The 21,773-nt window shown below is 31.9% G+C and overlaps 2 protein-coding genes across 7 annotated transcripts; both read right to left on the minus strand.

Moving 5' to 3' along the window:
* Positions 1-14,491: 14,491 nt before the first annotated feature.
* LOC107479316 (putative glucose-6-phosphate 1-epimerase) lies at positions 14,492-18,588 on the minus strand. 6 transcript variants are annotated; one of them, XM_016099465.3, is made up of 11 exons: positions 18,371-18,588; positions 18,059-18,211; positions 17,532-17,570; positions 17,221-17,455; positions 16,997-17,071; positions 16,754-16,810; positions 16,502-16,665; positions 16,239-16,373; positions 15,612-15,714; positions 15,287-15,386; positions 14,492-14,969 (listed from the first exon to the last, which is right to left on the minus strand). In XM_016099465.3, the coding sequence occupies exons 3-11, from the start codon at positions 17,534-17,536 to the stop codon at positions 14,761-14,763; spliced, it is 1,083 nt and encodes a 360-aa protein (XP_015954951.1). In that variant the 5' UTR covers positions 17,537-17,570; positions 18,059-18,211; positions 18,371-18,588; the 3' UTR covers positions 14,492-14,760. The 6 variants fall into 6 exon arrangements, with proteins under 6 accessions (XP_015954951.1, XP_015954955.1, XP_015954960.1 ...); XM_016099469.3 differs by lacking the exon at positions 18,371-18,588 and adding an exon at positions 18,285-18,351; XM_016099474.3 differs by lacking the exon at positions 18,371-18,588 and adding an exon at positions 18,310-18,330.
* A 1,898-nt stretch (positions 18,589-20,486) lies between these two features.
* Positions 20,487-21,020, minus strand: LOC107479480 (alpha-dioxygenase PIOX-like). The gene is made up of 2 exons (XM_016099611.3): positions 20,863-21,020; positions 20,487-20,777 (listed from the first exon to the last, which is right to left on the minus strand). Exons 1-2 carry the CDS (start codon positions 20,984-20,986, stop codon positions 20,524-20,526), a joined length of 378 nt encoding a protein of 125 aa, XP_015955097.3. The 5' UTR covers positions 20,987-21,020; the 3' UTR covers positions 20,487-20,523.
* Positions 21,021-21,773: the final 753 nt, after the last annotated feature.

Below are 21,773 nucleotides of genomic sequence, written 5' to 3' on the forward strand. Positions count from 1 at the left end.
ATTAAGTGGGTTGCAACTTGTGAACGGACGTAGCATTCCAACTTGTTTGACTTTTCCTTACCTAGTAAGAGATAACTAAACAGGATAACCTTTAATTATCAATTAATCTAGAGAGTAATCCAACAATAATGGGGCTTCCAACTAATCAACCTCCAGTCAAGGCTTTTATTTACATTATTCAAATTCTCCAATTTAATTTTTTGTTTACTCAACTCAAACCTTTTTGAAAATGTCTGATTAATAAAATAGCACACTTTTCTGCAACTCGTTGGGAGATGACCTGGGATTCATACTCCCAGTATTTTAATTTTAAATTTCTGTGACACCTTTCTAAATTGATAAGTGGATTTCTGGTGAGTTAAGAACTATACTTGCAACGTATATATTTTAATTCGCCAATTTCTGCCCGCATCAGTGAGATCTTAGACTAATCAAGGATTCACTTTGTTAGCTTACTTAGCCTTATATATACATCCTTACCTTTACCTCAGCCCCATTACAACCCTGAAAAGACCTCATGATGTTTGCATTGGTATGCTAAATATTTGTTGATTGGTTAGATGAAGAACAAAGTTTAGAAAGTATGATTAGAGAAGAGTAGAGTAAATTACCATATACACTTGAGAGACTAGAGTGATATACACTACCAATAAGGGTTCAATGCTTGATTCTATGTTCCCTGTTTTCATGAGCTTTCTTCTTACAAGTTTACTTGTCTTTTATTGTGTAATTTGAATTAGTGGAATTTGATTCATATTTGTCTTGGAGAACTTATTTACTTTTAACCAAGTAGGTAGAAACATTTTGCATGTAGTTGCATTCACATAGATAGGTTGCATTGCATACTCTCTATCATTCCTCTTCACTCCTTTATAGTTTCTCTTGAATTTAGCATGAGGACATGCTAATGTTTAAGTGTGGGGAGGTTGATAAACCTCTATTTCATGGTTTATCTTGTGCTCAATTGAGTAATTTTTATCAACTCTTTACCTACTTATTCATACTATTTGCATGGTTTTACTTTTTCCTTCCGGATTTTGTGCTATGATTGAAAACATGCTTCTTTGGACTTTAAATTTGCTATGTTTAAATCTCTCTTATTACCATTCGATGCCTTGAAATATATATTTTAAGTGATTTTAGATATTACAGGGTAGGAATGGCTTAGAGGATGGAAAGAAAGCATGCAAAAGTGGAAGGAATACAAGAAGTTGAAGAAGTTGCTAAGCTGTCCAGCCTGACCTCTTCACACTAAAACGGTCATAACTTGAGCTACAGAGGTCCAAATGATGCGGTTCCAGTTGCGTTGAAAAGCTAACGTTCGGAGCTTCGATTTGATATATAATTTGTTATAGTGGTCATACAGCTAGGCGATGCGAACGCGTGCTTCACGCGGACGCGTTGCAGTGACGAAAATCAGCGTGGCAGATTTCATAACCATCGAATTCTGGGCTGTTTTTGACCCAGTTCTCGGCCCAGAAAACACATATTAGAGGTTATAAAGTGGGGGAATGCATCCATTCATAATGGAACAATTGATACAACACTCATTATTCACTTTCATAATTTAGATGTAGTTTTTATAGAGAGAGTTTCTCTCCTCTCTCTTAGGATTTAGGATTAGGATTCCTCTTAAAGGAATTAGGATTTCTTCTTCTTCAATCACAGGTTCAATGTTTCTTTTACTTATTTTCTCAACTTGGTTTATGAACTCTTTATGTTTAGATTGATTTTCTCTTTAATACAATTTGAGGTATTTCATATTTATGATTGTAATTTAGCTTTTTACACTCTTAGCTTTGGTTGAGTAATTGGTAACGCTTGAGTTGTCAAAATAAAGCAGTGGTTGAAATTGGGAGTTGCTAATTAATTTGGATTCCACTAACTCTAGCCTCTTTCGTCCTCCTTTCTTACTTTCTTTTTCTTTTTCCATTGGTGTTAAAATTCTCTTCTTCAACTATTGCATCTTTTCTTGAATTATTTTGGTGATTCATGACTTGTTTTATTCTAATTGGGTATTCTTATTCATAAGTCAATGCTAATTTTTATAATACTGATATTCCTATTGCATTGATATGCACTTACACTATCTTGCATTACCCACACTCTCTTCCCCATTGTTACAATTTTTGCACTATTGATATGCCATTTGCTTCCACTATTTTCTCACTTGCATGTTGTAGCTACCATGTAATTGAGACCTTTATTAATTGGCATTAACACCCATATTTTATTTATGTTCTTATCTTTATTTCTGGGTTACTTTCCTTCTTTTCCTCTTCTTTCAGGATGGCCACCGAGAGGAGAAAGGAAGAACTTCTATATGGGGAGACAGGCAAGTCAATCTGCACAATTTATAGAGAAAGGCATTAATTGGAGCAGCCGTCCACTTGTACATCTTAGCATGCACCGAGGATGGTGCAATCTTTAAGTGTGGGGAGGTCGATACCGATCTACACGGGTTAGTTATTCTCTTCTCAACACCAATGTCTTATTTTCTTTATTAGTTCATTTTTGCATTGCATAATAGATTGCATGTGTAGTTGATTGTTTGCATTTAAGTACTACTTGGTTAAAAAATAATAAGTTTCTTTCTAGGACACTATTTTTGAATATTTTCACTAATTTAAATTAAAAATTAAAGTTTTCTATGTGCTAAATTTGTTTGAAGTTGTATTTGGAACATAGTTAAAAGCTAGAACACACAACCTGTGAGATTTTGAGCTTATTTACATGGTTACATTATTTAACCATAATATTTTTTCTTGTATGTTTTCTTCTCTATGATTATGATCTATATTTTGTTCCATTCTATATGTCCATTATTTAGTGTATTTACATGCTTGCATATGATTGAGGCCATCATTTTATTATTAGCTCACTTATCCCAAATAGCCTACCCTTTCAATCACCTTTGTTAGCCCCCTTGACCCTTTTTGACCCCCTCTTCTGTTTTATAACCACATTACTAGCCTTAAGCAGAAAAAAAAATTAAAAATCCCAAGTTGAATCCTTGGTAAGCTTAAGATAGATATTGTGTAAAATTTAAGTATGAGAAATTTTATGGGAACATGGGATGACAGGAAAAAAAAGAATTAAATTGAATAAGTTATTTCAAAATTTGAGAAGCATGCTCATCTGAAATCAAAATAATTAAATTACCATGTGAATTGAGATTAAATAAAAACAAAAAATTTTAAGTAATTAAATAAGGGTATACAAAAATTACCCCAATGCAAAATAAAAAGAACCAATGCACATGGGACAAAATTCAAAAATAAATTTGGTGCATGAGCATGTAATACAAAAATGGGAAATTTTGGGTAGCTAGGTAAAGAACTTTGAAATTATATAAAGTGTGTATGTTAGGTGAGATCTTAGACTAATTAAGGATTCACTTTGTTAGCTCACTTAGCCTTATATATACATCCTTACCTTTACCTCAGCCCCATTACAACCCTGAAAAGACCTCATGATGTTTGCATTGGTATGCTAAATATTTGTTGATTGGTTAGATGAAGAACAAAGTTTAGAAAGCATGATTAGAGAAGAGTAGAGTAAATTACCATATACACTTGAGAGACTAGAGTGATATACACTACCAGTAAGGGTTCAATGCTTGATTCTATGTTCCCTGTTTTCATGAGCTTTCTTCTTACAAGTTTACTTGTCTTTTATTGTGTAATTTGAATTAGTGGAATTTGATTCATATTTATCTTGGAGAACTTATTTACTTTTAACCAAGTAGGTAGAAACATTTTGCATGTAGTTGCATTCACATAGATAGGTTGCATTGCATACTCTCTATCATTCCTCTTCACTCCTTTATAGTTTCTCTTGAATTTAGCATGAGGACATGCTAATGTTTAAGTGTGGGGAGGTTGATAAACCTCTATTTCATGGTTTATCTTGTGCTCAATTGAGTGATTTTTATCAACTCTTTACCCACTTATTCATACTATTTGCATGGTTTTACTTTTTCCTTCCGGATTTTGTGCTATGATTGAAAACATGCTTCTTTGGACTTTAAATTTGTTATGTTTAAATCTCTCTTATTACCATTAGATGCCTTGAAATATGTATTTTAAGTGATTTTAGATATTACAGGGTAGGAATGGCTTAGAGGATGGAAAGAAAGCATGCAAAAGTGGAAGGAATACAAGAAGTTGAAGAAGCTGCTAAGCTGTCCAGCCTGACCTCTTTGCACTAAAACGGTCATAACTTGAGCTACAAAGGTCCAAATGATGCGGTTTTAGTTGTTTTGGAAAGCTAACGTCCGGGGCTTCGATTTGATATATAATTTGCTATAGTGGTCGTACAGATAAGCGATGCGAATGCGTGCTCCACGCGGACGCGTCTCAGTGACAAAAATCAGCGTGGCAGATTTCATAACCAGCGAATTCTAGGCTGTTTTTGACCCAGTTCTCGGCACATAAAACACATATTAGAGGCTATAAAGTGGAGGAATGCATTCATTCATAATGGAACAATTGATACAACACTCATTATTCACTTTCATAATTTAGATGTAGTTTTTACAGAGAGAGGTTCTCTCCTCTCTCTTAAGATTTAGGATTAGGATTCCTCTTAAAGGAATTAGGATTTCTTCTTCTTCAATCACAGGTTCAATGTTCCTTTTACTTATTTTCTCAACTTGGTTTATGAACTCTTTATGTTTAGATTGATTTTCTCTTTAATACAATTTGAGGTATTTCATATTTATGATTTTAATTTAGCTTTTTACACTCTTAGCTTTGGTTGAGTAATTGGTAACGCTTGAGTTGTCAAAATAAAGCAATGGTTGAAATTGGGAGTTTCTAATTAATTTGGATTCCACTAACTCTAGCCTCTTTCTTCCTCCTTTCTTACTTTCTTTTTCTTTTTCCATTGGTGTTAAAATTCTCTTCTTCAACTATTACATCTTCTCTTCTTCAACTATTACATCTTTTCTTGAATTATTTTGGTGCTTCATGACTTGTTTTATTCTAATTGGGTATTCTTATTCATAAGTCAATGCTAATTTTTATAATACTGATATTTCTATTACATTGATATACACTTACACTATCTTGCATTACCTACACTCTCTTCCCCATTACTGCAACTTTTGCACTATTGATATGCCATTTGCTTCCACTATTTTCTCACTTGCATGTTGTAGCTACCATGTAATTGAGACCTTTATTAATTGGCATTAACACCCATATTTTATTTATGTTCTTATCTTTATTTCTGGGTTACTTTCCTTCTTTTCCTCTTCTTTCAGGATGGCCACCGAGAGGAGAAAGGAAGAACTTCTATATGGGGAGACAGGCAAGTCAATCTGCACAATCTATAGAGAAAGGCATCAGTTGGAGCAACCCGTCCACTTGTACATCTTAGCATGCACCGAGGACGGTGCAATCTTTAAGTGTGGGAAGGTCGATACCGATCTCCACGGGTTAGTTATTCTCTTCTCAACACTAATGTCTTATTTTCTTTATTAGTTCATTTTTGCATTGCATAATAGATTGCATGTGTAGTTGATTGTTTACATTTAAGTACTACTTGGATGAAAAATAATAAGTTTCTTTCTAGGACCCTATTTTTGAAAAATTTCACTAATTTAAATTAAAATTAAAGTTTTTTATGTACTAAATTTGTTTGAAATTGTATCTGGAACATAGTTAAAAGCTAGAACACACAACCTGTGAGATTTTAAGCTTATTTACATGGTTATATTATTTAACCATAATATTTTTTCTTGTGTGTTTTCTTCTCTATGATTGTGATATATATTTTGTTCCATTCTATATGTCCATTATTTAGTGTATTTATATGCTTGCATATGATTGAGGCCATCAATTGTTATTAGCTCACTTATCCCAAATAGCCTACTCTTTCAATTACCTTTGTTAGCCACCTTGAGTCTTTTAATCCCCATTTATTCTATATCTTACCACATCACTAGCCTTAAGCGAAAAAATAATTAAATTACCTGATTTGAATCTTTGGTTACCTTAAGATAGAGATTGTGTATCAATTAAGTGTAAGGAACAGTGGGAACTTAGGTTGATAGGAAAGTATTGAATTCTATTGATAAAATATTAGAAATTTGGGTATCTGCTCATGTGAGACCAGAAAAAAATTAAAAATCCATGTGTATATATATATATAAATAAGGGGACAAAAATTACTCCAATGTTAAGTTAGTAAAAGATCAATGCACATGTGACAAAGGTAAAGAAATATCAAAAATTTGGTACATAAGTATGTGATATAAAAATGGGAATTATGGGTAGCTAGGCATGATTTTAGAGTTACATAGAGTGTATGTATGTTAGGTGATAGCTTAGGTTAGTCAAAGATTCATATTATAACTCACTTGGCCATACATATATCATCACCCTTACCTTAGCCCCATTACAACCTTGAAAAGACCTCATGATGTTTGCATTGACATACTAAATATTTGTTGATTGGTTAGATGAAGAACAAAGTTTTAGAAAGCATGACTAGGGAAGATGTGAGTGAATTAACCCTAGACACTTGAGAGAGTTAAAGTGATATACACTACCAGTGAGGGTTCAATGCTTAATTCTATGTTTCCTGCTTTCATGAGCTATCTTCTTACAAGTTTACTTGTACTTTATTTTGTGATTTGAATTAGTAAAATCCAGTTCATATTTGTCTTGAAGAGCTTATTTACTTTTAACCAAGTAGGTAGAAGCATTTCACATTTAGTTGCATTCACATAGATAGGTTGCATTGCATACTCTCTATCATTCATCTTCACTCCTTTATAACTTCTCTTGAACTTAGCATGAGGACATGCTAATGTTTAAGTATGGGGAGGTTGATAAACTACTATTTTATGGTTTATCTTGTGCTCAATTGAGTGGTTTTTATCAAGCATTTGCACACTTATTCATACTATTTGCATGGTTTTACAATTCCTTCCCAAAATTTTTTCTATGATTGAAAACTTGCTTCCTAGAACCTTTAATTTGTGTATTTTAATCATTTCTTATTACCATTCGATGCCTTAATATGTGTGTTAAGTGATTTTAGAGATTACAGGGCAGGAATAGCTTAGATGATGGAAAGGAAGCATGCAAAAGTGGAAGGAATACAAGAAGTTGGAGAAATTACAAAGCTGTCAGCTTGACCTCTTCGCACTCAAACGGTCATAACTTGAGCTATAAAGGTCCAAATGATGCGGTTCCAGTTGCGTTGAAAAGCTAACGTTCAGGGCTTCTATTTGATATATAATTTGACATAGTGGCCATACAGCTAGACGACACGAATGCGTGCTCTACGCGGACGCGTCGCAGTGACGAAAATCAGCGTTGCAGATTTCGCCCCCAGCGATCTCTGGGCTATTTCCGGCCCAGTTTCAAGCTCAAAAAACACAGATTAAAGGCTACAAAGTGGTGGAATGAAGGGGGATGACTCATAATTCACTTTTCATAATTTAGATGTAGTTTTTAGAGAGAGAGGTTCTCTCCTCTCTCTTAAGTTTTAGGATTAAGATTCTTCTTAAAGGATTTAGGATTTCTTCTTCTCAATTTCCAGGTTCAATGTTCCTTTTATTTATTTTTCTAATTTAATTTATGAACCCTTTTCATGTTAGGATTTTCTTAATTAATGCAATTTGAGGTATTTCATATATATGATTTTTATTTAGCTTTCTACATTCTTTGCTTTGGTTAATTAATTGGTAACTCTTAAGTTGTCAAACTCATCGTGATTGATAATTGATATCTTTGCTGATTGATTTAGATTCTTATAACTCTAGTCTTTCCTCAGGAGTTGACTAGGATTTTAGGTGTTAAATTAATTTATCCACTTGACTTACCTTCATAGTTAGAGGTTGACTTAGTGGGAGCAAAAATATAACTCTCATCACCATTGATAAGGATAACTAGGATAGGACTTCCAGTTTTCATACTTTGCTAAGAGTTTTTCCTTTTTATTGTTTTAATTCCTTGAAATTTATTTCTCTTGTTCAAAACCTTTCAAAAATCCAAAAATATTGTTTTTCATAACTAATAATAAGAACACTTCCCTGCAATTCTTTGAGAAGACGACCCGAGGTTTGAGTACTTCGGTTTATAAATTTTATTGGGTTTGTTACTTGTGACAACTAAACGTTTGTGCGAAAGGATTTTCTGTTGGTTTAGAAGTTATACTTACAACGCGATTATATTTGTGAATTTCTTTACCGATAGGAAATCCGATTGTCAACCTTCCATGCCTCGAATGTGCTCCTGCAGCAGCAGTATCGAGAAAAAGATTTAAAAAAATATTCTGAGCTAATTTCTTGCCTTCTTGTTGCTGAACGCAACAATGAATTGCTATTGAAAAATCATGAAGTGCGCCCAGTTGGCACCGCCCTATTTTTTGAAGTAAATGTGGCAAATCATTACCCCAAAAGAGGTAAATGGCAAGGTTTTTGTAACAAGAAAAATTATGAAAGGAAAATGAATTATGTTCACAAGAAAGGATCTCACCAGAAGTATGATAAAGAAAGAAACAATGGGAAAAATAAATCAATTGAGGATAAATATTTTTGTTGTGGTAGAAAGGGTCATTAGTCACGTACCTGTCGTACCCCAAGGAACCTAGTCGATCTTTATCAAGCATCTTTGAAAAAGGATGACAAAGGAAAGGAAACAAATTTTGTTTCAAATGATGCTGAAAATCACACCACTTATTATGATGTATCTGATTTCTTTGAGGATCTTGAAGGAAATATTGGTCATTTGATGAATGATGGAATAGTTTAATATATGTGAGATTGTTAAGTATTCATGTAAATAAATAATGTAAGAAACTTATTGTTAAGTTTTATTTTTATGCATCTGAATTTCAAATATGATGTATAATAAAATATTTATGAATTTCAAAATGACTAAAAGTGCCAAGATAATAATAATATAATTTTTAGTATATACTATACTTCTTAGAAAAATATTTTCAATCAAGGAAATAATTTTATTGCGTAAATATTTCTACTCATTTTATTATTATTTGTCTTTGAAGAGAATGGCAAGAACATATAGTGAAGATGTTTGCCTTGCAAATAGTGTAAGTTTGCGCACCATTCACAAAAGTGAAATATATTTTACCCATCTTGTGTCAAAAGAAGAATATGTGAATACTATTATTGGCTCAGGTAATGTGATAGAAGGCCACAGAAGAGCTATAATTTTGTTTCCTGGAGGAACAAAATTTATAATAAATAATGCACTATTATCTACTAAGTCTCTAAGAAACTTATTGAGTTTCAAAGATATTCGCCCAAATTGATATCATATTGAAATAATGAATGAGAGAAATCATGAGTACTTATATATCACAACTCATGATTTAAATAAAAATGTTATATTAGAAAAGTTACCCTCACTTTCATCTGGATTATATTATACCAAGATTAGTACAATTGAATCACATGTCATTGTAAACCAGAAGTTTACTAGTCAAAATGAATTCATAATTTGGTACGAACGATTGGGTCATCCGGGAACAACCACGATGTGGAGAATTATTGAAAACTCTCATGGACATTCACTAAAGAACCAGAAGATTCTTAAATCTAGTGAATATTGTTTTGCTGCATGTTCTCAAGGAAAGTTAATTTTAAAGCCATCACCAGTACAGATTGGATTTGAGTCTCCTAAATTCCTAGAAAGGATTCAAGGCAATATATGTGGACCTATTCATCCACCATGTAGATCTTTTAGATATTTTATGGTCCTAATAGACGCATCTTCGAGATGGTCACATGTGTGCTTGTTGTCTTCTCGCAACCTGGCGTTTGCGAGATTACTTGCTCAAATTATTCGATTAAAAGCACAGTTTCTAAAAAATCCAATCAAAGCAATTCATCTTGATAATACTGGTGAATTTACTTCCCAAGCCTTTGATGCTTATTGTATGGCTAATGGAATAAGTGTTGAACATCCAGTAGCTCATGTTTACACACCAAACGGGTTAGCAGAATCACTTATTAAATGCCTCCAATTAATTGCTAGACCTTTACTTATGAGAACAAATCTCCCAACCTCGGTCTGGGCCATGCTATTTTACAACTCGCAGCACTTATTCGTGAGAGGCCAACAAGTTACCATCAGTTCTCTCCTATGCAATTAGCTTTTGGCCAGTAGCCAAATGTTTCCCATTTAAGAATATTCGGGTGTGCAATATATGTTCCCATTGCACCACCTTCTCGCACCAAAATGGGACCCCAAAGAAAATTGGGAATATATGTTGGATATGATTCTCCCTCTATAGTAAGGTATCTTGAGATACAAACTAGGGAGGTATTTAAAGCCCGATTTGTGGATTGTCATTTTGATGAATCAAAATTTTCAACATTAGGGAGAGAGAATAAGCTTCCTGAAAAGAAACTTAATTGGAATGCATCAAGGCATTATCCTTGATGCATTTGGATCCTCGATCAGGGCAATGTGAACTAGAAGTTCAAAATATTATACATTTACAAAGAATAGCAAATGAATTGCCTGATGCATTTTTCGATACAAAGAGGATAACCAAATCTTATGTACCAGCAGAAAATGCCCCAATTCGAATTAATGTCCCAGTTGGACAAATTGCTACCAAAGTAAATACACGCCAGAAGCGTGGTAGGCCTGTCAGTTCCAAAGACAAAAATCATCGAAAAAGAAAAGAGGTAAATACTATTCTTGTTGAAAAAGATATAGTAAAGACACCTGCATTTGTCCAAAATTCTGATATAGTTTTAATGCCAGAAGACGTTCAGGTACCTGAAAATTGTGAAAATGACGAGATTTTGATAAATTATGTCTTTACAGGAAAAAAATAGGACCGAAATAAGACTATTGTTGATGAAATATTTGCATATAATGTGGCATTAAATATCATACATGAATGTAAGGATCTTGAGCCAAAATCAATTGAAGAATGCCGACAAAGAAATGATTGGCAAAAATAGGAAGAAGCCATGAAGGCTGAATTAGACTCACTTGCAAAATGTGATGTCTTTGGACCTGTAGTCCGTACACCAGAAGATGTAAAACCTGTTGGATACCAGTGGGTATTTGTGAGAAAAAGAAATGAGAAAAATGAAGTTGTACGCTACAAAGCTCGATTTGTGGCACGAGGGTTTTCACAAAGGTCCATTATAGATTATGAAGAAACATATTCCCCTGTAATGGTTGCAATAACATTGCGTTATTTGGTTAGTTTATTCGCATACCATAAACTACATATGCATTTAATGGATGTGGTAACATCCTATTTATACGGATCATTAGATCGTGATATCTATATGAAAGTCCCTGAAGGACTAAAGATTTCTAAACCATCTAATGAATATTCGCAAGGGTTATACTCAGTCAAATTACAAAGATCTTTATATGGTCTAAAGCAATCTGAACGAATGTGGTATAATCGTCTTATTGAGTATCTGGCAAAAAACGGATTTAAGAATGATGATATCTGTCCATGTGTCTTCATAAAGAAATCTGCATCTGAATTCATTATAATTGCTGTGTACATTGATGATTTAACTATCATTGGAACTCCTGAAAAGATTCCAACAATTATAAAAACTCTAAAAGAAGAGTTTGAGATGAAAGATCTTGGAAAGGCTAAATTTTGTCTCGGCATGTAGAACGAGCATACAAAAAATGGGATCTTTATTCATCAAACAACATACACAAAAAAGATATTGAAGAGATTTTATATGGATAAGTCACATCCATTAAGTACTCCAATGATTGTAAGGTCTTTGGATGTGAAAAAAGATCAATTCCGTCCTAAAGAAGAAAATGAAGATATCCTTGGTCCTGAAGTACCATATCTTAGTGCCATTGAAACACTAATGTATCTTGCTAATAATACACGACCCGATATATCATTTGCTGTGAATTTATTAGCAAGATATAGTTCCTCTTCAACCAGAAGACATTGGAATGGAATCAAGCAAATCTTTCGATATGTTCATGAAACAATTGATATGGGATTGTTCTATCCATATTGATCCAAGTCACAACTAGTTGGCTATGCAGATGCAAGATACTTGTCTGATCCACACAAAAGGAGATCTCAAACCAGGATACCTGTTCACATATGGTGGTACAGCTATATCATGGAGGTCCACGAAACAGACGATAGCAGCAACCTCCTCTAATCATGCTGAAATACTAGCGATACATGAAGTAAGTCACGAGTGTTTTTTGCTCAGGAGTTTGATTCAATATATTCTGTAATCATGTAGACTGATTGACCATAAGATAGCTCCAACTGTCCTGTTTAAAGATAATACAACATGCATTGCTCAACTTAAGGGTGGATACATCAAAAGTGATAGAACAAAACATATTTCACCTAAATTCGTCTTCACTCATGATCTTCAAAATCAAGGGACAATTGATGTCTAACAGATCCGCTCAAGTGATAATCTGGCAGATTTATTTACAAAGTCACTCCCAAAATCCTCCTTTAAAAAATTGGTACATCAGATTGGGATGCGCCGATTTTGAGACATTAAATGATATCGACAAGAGGGGGAGATTGTACTCTTTTTTTTCTTGGTAAGGTTTTTTTCATTGGATTTTTTTGACAAGGTTTTTAATGAGGCAGTCCCCATCACAAAGGATATTGTACTCTTTTTCCTTCACTAAATTTTTTTTCTATTGGGTTTTTCTTTAGTAAAGTTTTAATGAGACGTAATCCTAAATGGTCATCCAAGGGGAGTGTTGTAATAAGAACAACTGATATGAATGCCCATTTTTCATGATACTTAATTTGCCAAGGTAATTGTATTTAATTATGCTTGAAAGTAAAACTTCTGTGTGCTTATAAATAGCAGCTAATATGAAACATACGCTACACTACAATCAACAATAAAATCATTCTCTTTTTTCATTATTGTTTTTTTCTCTTTTTTACTAATAAGTTACTACATATATTAATAAATAAATATATATAAACTATCTCTATTATATTAAGATAATTATATTGGTAAATATTAAAGTTATTTATTTATATCTCTTTATTTTATATCTATTATATATTTCTTATTTATTTATTTTACAACATACCCGACTGAATTATGCATGACAAAGAGATACATAGACCCCAACTAAATTTTGTACGAGTCAAGTTTAAATTTTGAAAATAGATTTAATTATTAATGAGTTGAGTATTTAGCCAAGTTCAATTTTCATAAATTAAGTTTTAGTTTGATTTAATTCGACTCAACTCAATTTGTTTTTAACTCAAAAAATAAAATATTAATTTGTTATATTTTAACATTTAGATAGGTTTAGATTACTATAATAAAATTGAAATACTAAAAATATTAAAGGTAAAATTAATATAAATTAAATATTAAAAATAAAAAACGCTACTTTTATTTTAAGAATCTAAAATCCATCTTCACCGTAAGAGTATAAAACTGATCCAACACGTGAAATGTTATCTTTTTTCTTTTTCTTTATTTCCTTAATTTAGTTCTAAAGTGATTTACATTTTACAATCATACTTGTGTAGGATTTAGGGGTGTGCATGTACAAGATCGGACTGAATTTTGTTAAACTCGAATTCAGTTTTAGTATTCTATCAGGTTTATTTTAAAAATTTAAATTTAATTCTAAACTAACTTAAAATAAATTGGGTTAAATCAGGTTAATCTATGTATAATTAGAATTTATAATTTTATAAATTTTATATAATAAATTAATAAAATATAATTTTTAAAAGTTAAATTTAATAAATATTATACACATTTAATCATTTATACAACAAAATAAATCATTTTAAAGATAATATTATATAATATAAAAATATTAGCTGAAATATAAACACAACATTTTTTATTAATTTTATTATAAAATATGTATTTTAGTTATATAATATGGTTTTGGATCGGATTAGATCAATCCAAAGCATACCACAAACCTAATTCAAATACAACAAATAAAAATAGGAAATTTAAACTTGATAAAATATAGCAGTTGATATCTAGCTCAATTGGTAAAACTATATGCCTCTTAATACGCTGCATTCGAATTCAAACATTGGCAAATGTGCCAAGTGTTGAATATGAGTCATTTAGTGTTGTGTAGGTGAGTGTATAGTGCCAGTGTATTGTGGTACTAAGATTGTGGGTTGCCCAATCTATTGATAAAATATTACTCGAGTCTGGAAAACAATACATGAAATAATTAATATACTACTGGTAATTTTATTAAGCAATCAGAGTGGCGCAGCGGAAGCGTGGTGGGCCCATAACCCACAGGTCCCAGGATCGAAACCTGGCTCTGATAATAAGAGTAGCTTCCAAACTAGCCATAATTTTTGTTCATTTGTCTTCAACTTCCCGATATTTTAAATGTTTTGTAATCATGTCTTCTAACCAAAGCTTTTAGTCGTGTTCTCCGATTGCAGGGCCATTTTTGCTCATGTTTCTAGCCCTCCCGGTAAAGTCTAGTATTTCATTGTTAAAGACAAAATTAGCCTTCGCGGAACAGTGACATTATTATAAAATCGAAATTTTGAACCACTTTTTTCTGGAAAATTCATGGATTTAACATATAGTTGTCACCACCAAAGTATTCAAAGTAAATAGAAATTTGATAGCCATTCTCACAAAAACATAGGCCTTCATAAAAAAGCAGCATCACCCAAAACCTGACTCTGCCTTTAAAAAGAAACACTATCTCTACAACTTAATGTTAATGTAACATCATCAAAAGACACCAACTACTGATAAAGACTTTGTACACTTCTTCAGAGACCATCTCTGTCGAGACCAAGGCGCTCACTACAAAAACTTGATGCCACAACTGAGAGCTGCAGCCGCCCTGTCCATTCCTCTCCGGGCTTCAAGATCACCGGTTTCTCAAATACTGCCCCATCAACACAAAGCATCTGTTTATACTCCTCGTCGCCCATGTCCACCATCGATTTTGCCTTCTTATCCCATGGATTCCACACAGCTGCACATTGAGGCATACAGAAAGGTGTTGTTAATAATTCGAGAAATCAACATTAAACTACAGAGGAAAATAGTTCAGAAAGTGTTGATCTAATAGTTATTTTCCATCACTAAATCACCTTACAAGTTTTCTTACTTTAGAGGATTCAAATTCAAAAGAAAGGGACTGCTTAATTCTTGCAATACCAATTTAAATCGATAGCGTAACTGAAATCATATTGACAAATTAGCATTGTTGGCATGATTGTAAGAAGTAGCTCTCATTATAAGGAAGAAATGATAGTCTTTTTGAATGATAATATGAGCAGAGTAGCATACCAACATCAGGGAGACCTTCCTTTCGCATAACAAATGTCCTTTTCCTCTCGTGATCTAGAACTGCAATTATGTTCGGAGAGCTAAGATAAACTCGATCAACCTGCCAAGGAAAAATCAATGACGTTGAAAACTTCTGCCTAATACAACATGTCCAAGAGTAAAGACATCATGAACTGAATGAATATCTGATTGATCAAACGCATAGATGAAAATTGCAGATGCATTGTTGTAGTTTGCGTGATAGGAAAAAAAAGAGATTAATTTGCACAATGGAAGCATAAATATGCATAAACCTGTTAACATGCAGAGATTCCAGAGGATTTACCTCAGATTCAAATGTTATTGCATCTCCTTGTTCTGTGAATCGTTCCTTCTGCAAAAGGTTGTCCAGATAGTCGAGTGTCTCCAAACCTTCAATCCTTATCTCGCTACAAAAAGTAGTTAATGTCAATTTGAATCATCAAGCTAAAAAGATTTCCTTATTTTATGATGTCAAATACATATAATATCAGTACTATGTATGCAGCGTCGATTTGCTAAATATTCAAATATATCATCACATAGACAACAACCAGTAACAATTACAAACAAAATTTATGTTTTCTCTAGTGAACAACTCATCTCAAGTTCAAATATCCATGCTAGTTTCACATCAATAGACATTGTTTAGTCTTTAGTATCTTCAACCAAAAAAGTACATTCCTCTCTTATTAAATTTAATGTTGAACTAATACAATTCATTCAAGATATACATCTAGAATTTTTTCTTTCAGATGAATAGACCAAGTATCTATCACTAATGAACCCTGAAGAAGGAACAACCGGAGATGCTAAACAAAATTCTACGTGTTCTAGAAGCTAATATTCCATACATGAGAGAAAAGAGGGTTGATGATAACATCCTGCATCCTCAACAAAGAAAATAAAGACCAAGTATAAGGAACTATCCTACCTGATGTCGGAAACCAGTAAGTACGTGTGATATGCAAATGAGAAACTAAATGGCTTGCCATTGATATTCCTCACTCGTGATATCAAATTCAGATCTCCGTCTGTTGTAAGAGACACCCGAAGACGAAACTCAAAACTGGTACAGTTAGGCATTTGTTAGCTCATTAGTGCTTGTAATTTACTTCAAACACAAAAGAAAGTGTACTATATAAAATGTATACATCAGGTTCAAACTACAAACACATATGACGTTCAAGTTCATACCTATGTGGCCAGCACTTCATATCTTCCTCGGATGATTTCAGCAGAAGGTCAACAAATGATTTCCCAATGGAATCATTAGCCGGCAGAGGAGGAGGATTATCATCAATGAACCACATTCTATTCCTTGCAAATCCATGCAGCTCCAGAGATCCACAGGTTCCAAACTATTAAACAAATTAAGCTTATGATAGGTGAGTTATAAATGTTTGAATTTATTGAGAATGAATAAACGAAAACAGTGATTAAATTTACCTGAGGGAAACATATAGGAATTCCTCCTCGAATTGCTTTTGGAGCCTTGAAAATCGCCTACAATCAATCGCCAATAAGAGCAAGGTATAAGAGATGACTACTTGCCTCTTTATTTAGTGAAATTGGTGAAAATTTCTTATTTCTACAAAATCAACATCAATTAAACATTTAAAACAACTTAACATATTCGTATCAATTTAAGAAAAACATAGAAGTCATTTTAACAAGTAATAGAACACACACCTTACTGCTTGTGAATAGAAGTTCTTCCCCGTGCTCATTCCTCCATGAAGTGACCTGTGCTCCATGTAAGCTTACCTGATTTCAAAAAGAAGATACACTCGAGTTTAACCAGATATGTCATTGTGATACAAGTTTTCCTTATCACCGATTGGCTTCAAAAGTCATAAATGCTAAAACCATGACTGAAGCAAATGTTAAACTCGAGGCAATCGACAAGTTCTCACCCGTGCCAAAGCACCTCGGGGGTTCCGAAGCACAATTTGATCAATTCCGTTCCAGTCTTTTGTAATTTCAGTTGCTGCTCTACAGTCCCACACAGCTGCAGAATGCCCCATCCAAAATAGTTGCTGAAAATAGTGTAGGTCCTTTACGTCTCTGCTACCGCAAACCCTAATAAGATTCTCGAATTCGGTACGCCGCAATGCGAAAGGATTGATTGAAGGAGAATTCAGACCACATCTACACTATGAAAAACAAGTGAGTTACCATTATCAATCAAATGCTCAATCCAGAATGTCAATTTTGCTTACCTAACCTCATCAATGGTAACTTTCAGATCTAGGAAACTCTGATCCTATTTAAAAGGGAAAAAAAATAAATTAAAAAATAGCACAGCATATAAGAATTCCACTGTAGCCCTGAACACCAAAAACATGAAACACTGCATTTTGAACATTTGGCAAATGCATATCAACCTACCTGACACATACATAACCCCTTGAAACTTTCAGATTTACAGCAGAAAAAGACAAATATTGAATGAACCAGAAAAGATTAAAATAATAATAATCAATAAAAAAATAAATTAGAAAACCAAGATACATAATAAATAAACATTACGTCATAAAAATTATTCAGGAAAAATGTAAGTTTTATGGAATGCAGCCCAGTTATTTAAAATGAAACGCTTTTATTCACACACCAAAAATGGAAAATAAAGATTGAACCCCCTTCAAAGTCAAGATACCATTTATGGAATATAATCACCAATTACAAAAATGAAATCCCATCAAACTATAGAGGTTACTAAATAGTAAATATATCATGTGTTATTGCACTTACTTTAACAATCCAGAGCTAGGAATCTTAGAAGAACCCTCAAAGCGATACCATGACCAGGATGTAAAAGAAGGAGAAGGAACCACAACAATGCATGACCTCTTTCAATTGGGTTCAGAGATTCACACCACATCCAGTGAAAGAGAGAATCAACACCTGATCAAAACAGCATCAAACAAAAAACAGAGGTGAAAATAAGAGCAATGCATAAAGAGGGAAAGAAATGAACCCTTTTCTTGCATAGAGGCATTTACTCAAACAGAAAACGTGCAGTGAAATGAAAGATGAAGAAAAAGTTGAAAACTTTGAACAAACCCAAGATTTGAAGAGACCAGAGGAAGTGGTAGGTGGCAAAATTGTGGGAAGATGGGAACAAAGCTAAAGATAAGGAGGAAAAACCGGTTTTTGTAAAATTATGTGTGTCTGGCGATTGCTGAAGAGATCTAGTACGTGGAGATACGAGAAGTACTTGTACACATGTACAAACCGTCAAGCTTTTTGAATCGTTTTCTTTATGTCACCCTTCATATGTTGATGTCTTTCTTTCAAATTTTTTATTTGCTGAAGAAAAATAATTAACAAAGAATTAAGTAACAGATGCACTGTTTCTGCGTTGAGGTGGTTGAAAGTTACCTTTATTATTATTGTTGTTATTATTATTATTATTAGAATCTAATTCTCACTTAAAAACTATGATGCACAACACTGGACAAGATATACGAAATATGCGGATACACAAATTTTAAACTTTTATAAAATATAAGAGAAATATTTAAAATATTTTTTGTTTTAATAAATAATAATATATATTATTTTTAAACTCATTTCAAAAATATATGTTAAGAATAAGATTGAACACGCTGATACGTAATGGTATTTAGGTGTGTCCAAGTGTGTTCAAAGAAGAATTTTTTACTTTTTATTAGAAAACGATTGGACACATCAGACACGCGTGTCAGACAAATGTCGATGAATGTCGTGTCCAAAATGTGTTCGACACAGGAACACAGCAACTCAACAAATTGTCCGTGTTTTATAGCTTAAAAATAATTTTTTACATATATTCAATTCGACTATGTTACATGAATACTAAAATTAATCACCAAAATCAGTCACCAATATAAAATATATATTGGAATATAAATACACGTTGAAAATAAATTAAATCATACATATATTATACACAAATACGTTAATGACTGATTTTATTGTCTGATTTTAATATACAAATAGCATTTTTGTATTCAATTACATCAAACTATATTAATAAAAAATAATTATTTTTTATATTGATTGTATAAATTATTATAAAAAAATAAATATAATTAAATAATTATGAAAAATATTAAAGACTATATCATTCTATCAAAATAAAACTCTTAATCTTAGATCTCTTCTTTTCCTCGTTTCTTTTCAGCTAAATAGTTTTGCACTTTTGCAAAACATGATGGTCTGTAAAATTATACAGTGACTCAAACGGATCTCTAAAATATACTAATACATTAGCATTGTTTTTAATGAAATTCTTTGAACTTCACAAAAAAGATTTCGAATACTAATTTGATAAAGAAAAAAAAGACGTATCTAAAAATTAGCTAGGACTTATAATACTAATCCTATTTACAGATTTTCAATTCGATCCAAAATATTTTAAGTAAGTTGGCAATCTAATCCGAGTCGAAATGGAATGGATTGAGCTGCGAATATAATCGGGTATGAATTTAAATTTAATCTAACACAATTAACTTGCATCTCTAATATATTATAGTATATAATTAAAAATTATTATACATATATAATGAAGTTGATGGAAATTGAATTCACATCTTCTCATTTTTTAATTTTAACATGATTTTTATTATAATTTTGTTATTTTTTATTTTAATATTAGCTTAAATTTTTTATTTTCTATTTTATTAATATATTTATGAACTATAATATGATTAAATATTATGTTTGATTGAAAAAATTAATTGTTGTAGGTTAAGTCAGGTAAGGTCGGATGTGAAATATTAGAGTACGAGTATGATAGGATTGAGTTTTAGAAAGAAATTAATTTTGCGGATAAGATTAGAATAGAGTTTAAATTCTACGCTACCTGTTAGAGTTAAGCTTTTATTCAAGATGAAAATCTTGCGCTATAAGGTACGGATATTTTTTGAATTATCATGTCTGTGTATAAGACACATTTTAGATACGATATTCATCAACACTCATTTAACACACGTATTTTTTATGTCTAACCGTATCTTAATAAAATATAAAACAAAAATCAAGCATGTTTAGACACACCTAAATATTATTACGTATCTAATCTTATTTTTAACATGTATTCTTACAATAAATTTAAAAATAGTATATATTGTTATTTATTAAAATAAAAAATATTTTAAATACTAATCTCCTACAAATTCAATAACTCTTATTAGACCAAAACACAAAGAAGAAATTCAAGACTAATAATAATACTATATATACCTAGATGCCATGAGGAGGAATATAACGAAAGCAGTTTCACTAATAGCGAAGCCTTTAATCTTCTTCTCTGCCATTAGGCCAACCAACAAATCAAGCTCTTCAACATCATCACCATAAACATCTTCTAGTACTTCAATTGCTTCCTTGTCATCTGTTAAATCTTCCCATTTCGAGATTGGTATCAACAATAATGCCCTCCTGAATTGGTTGTATCTTGCTACATTCCTCTCTCTGTCCCTATAAACTGCATCATCACATATATTCATATCATTTTTTATTTTTATTTTTGGCATTTTAGAATAATGCAGAGTAAGAATTAGGTATCATACTTTCAAGAACAGGTAGGTCCACGTGATCTGGCCTTTCTGAGCCGTCCAAGTTTTGTGGTATGAGATCTCTGAGCCACATTGGATAGTTCCAAAGCTCAAGTGTTCCACAAGCTTGGTGCCCCATTGATACTATTTGACTTACAATCCCTATCTTTGTTAAAGTCTTCTCTCCTTCTAGTCCAATCAAATTCTTCATAGGAATCCTATCATAATACCAAACCACAAAGGAAATTTTCTTAGCTTTTTTTTAAGATTTGAAAAACATTTAGAAATGTATATATATTGTCACTCAATAATAAATAATAATAATAATAATAATAATATTATTATTATTATTATTATTATTATTATTATTAATATTGTTCCATAAAGTTACGTTATTGGAGATTATTCTATAAAAATTCAAGGTTAAAACCATTTGTTATTTTGTATTTAATATAATTTAGTTTGGTATGATAGTTAGAAATTAAGTATAATTAAATTTATTCTTTTATTTTTATTTGAATCTCAACTTAATCATTAAATTATCAATTAACTCAAAAAACTAATTGAATTTCTACTTTATAATTATACTAACTTAACATGTACATCCATGTAGCACATATATATTATTTTTCTTTTATTTATAATGTGTGCAAAAATCATATTAACAAAAAAAAGTGTGTCAAATTTTGTATTTTTCGTTAGTGAGTTACATCAAAAAATGGACAAGAGACTGTTATATCTAACAAAAAAAAGTGTCGAAATTTGATCTGTGTATTAATTTTTTTAGAGACTAAAATATTCGTTTTTAAAATTTTTGGAGACTAATTTGAATAATTATTCTGCTAGAAAATAAATTGGGAATTGATTTGTTTGCGAAATAAAATTTTAGAAATATTTTTGTGTATTTATTTTTCTTATAAACTAAA

Source organism: Arachis duranensis, chromosome 1, assembly GCF_000817695.3.
Source record: "Arachis duranensis cultivar V14167 chromosome 1, aradu.V14167.gnm2.J7QH, whole genome shotgun sequence".
Classification (NCBI taxonomy): Eukaryota; Viridiplantae; Streptophyta; class Magnoliopsida; order Fabales; family Fabaceae; genus Arachis; species Arachis duranensis.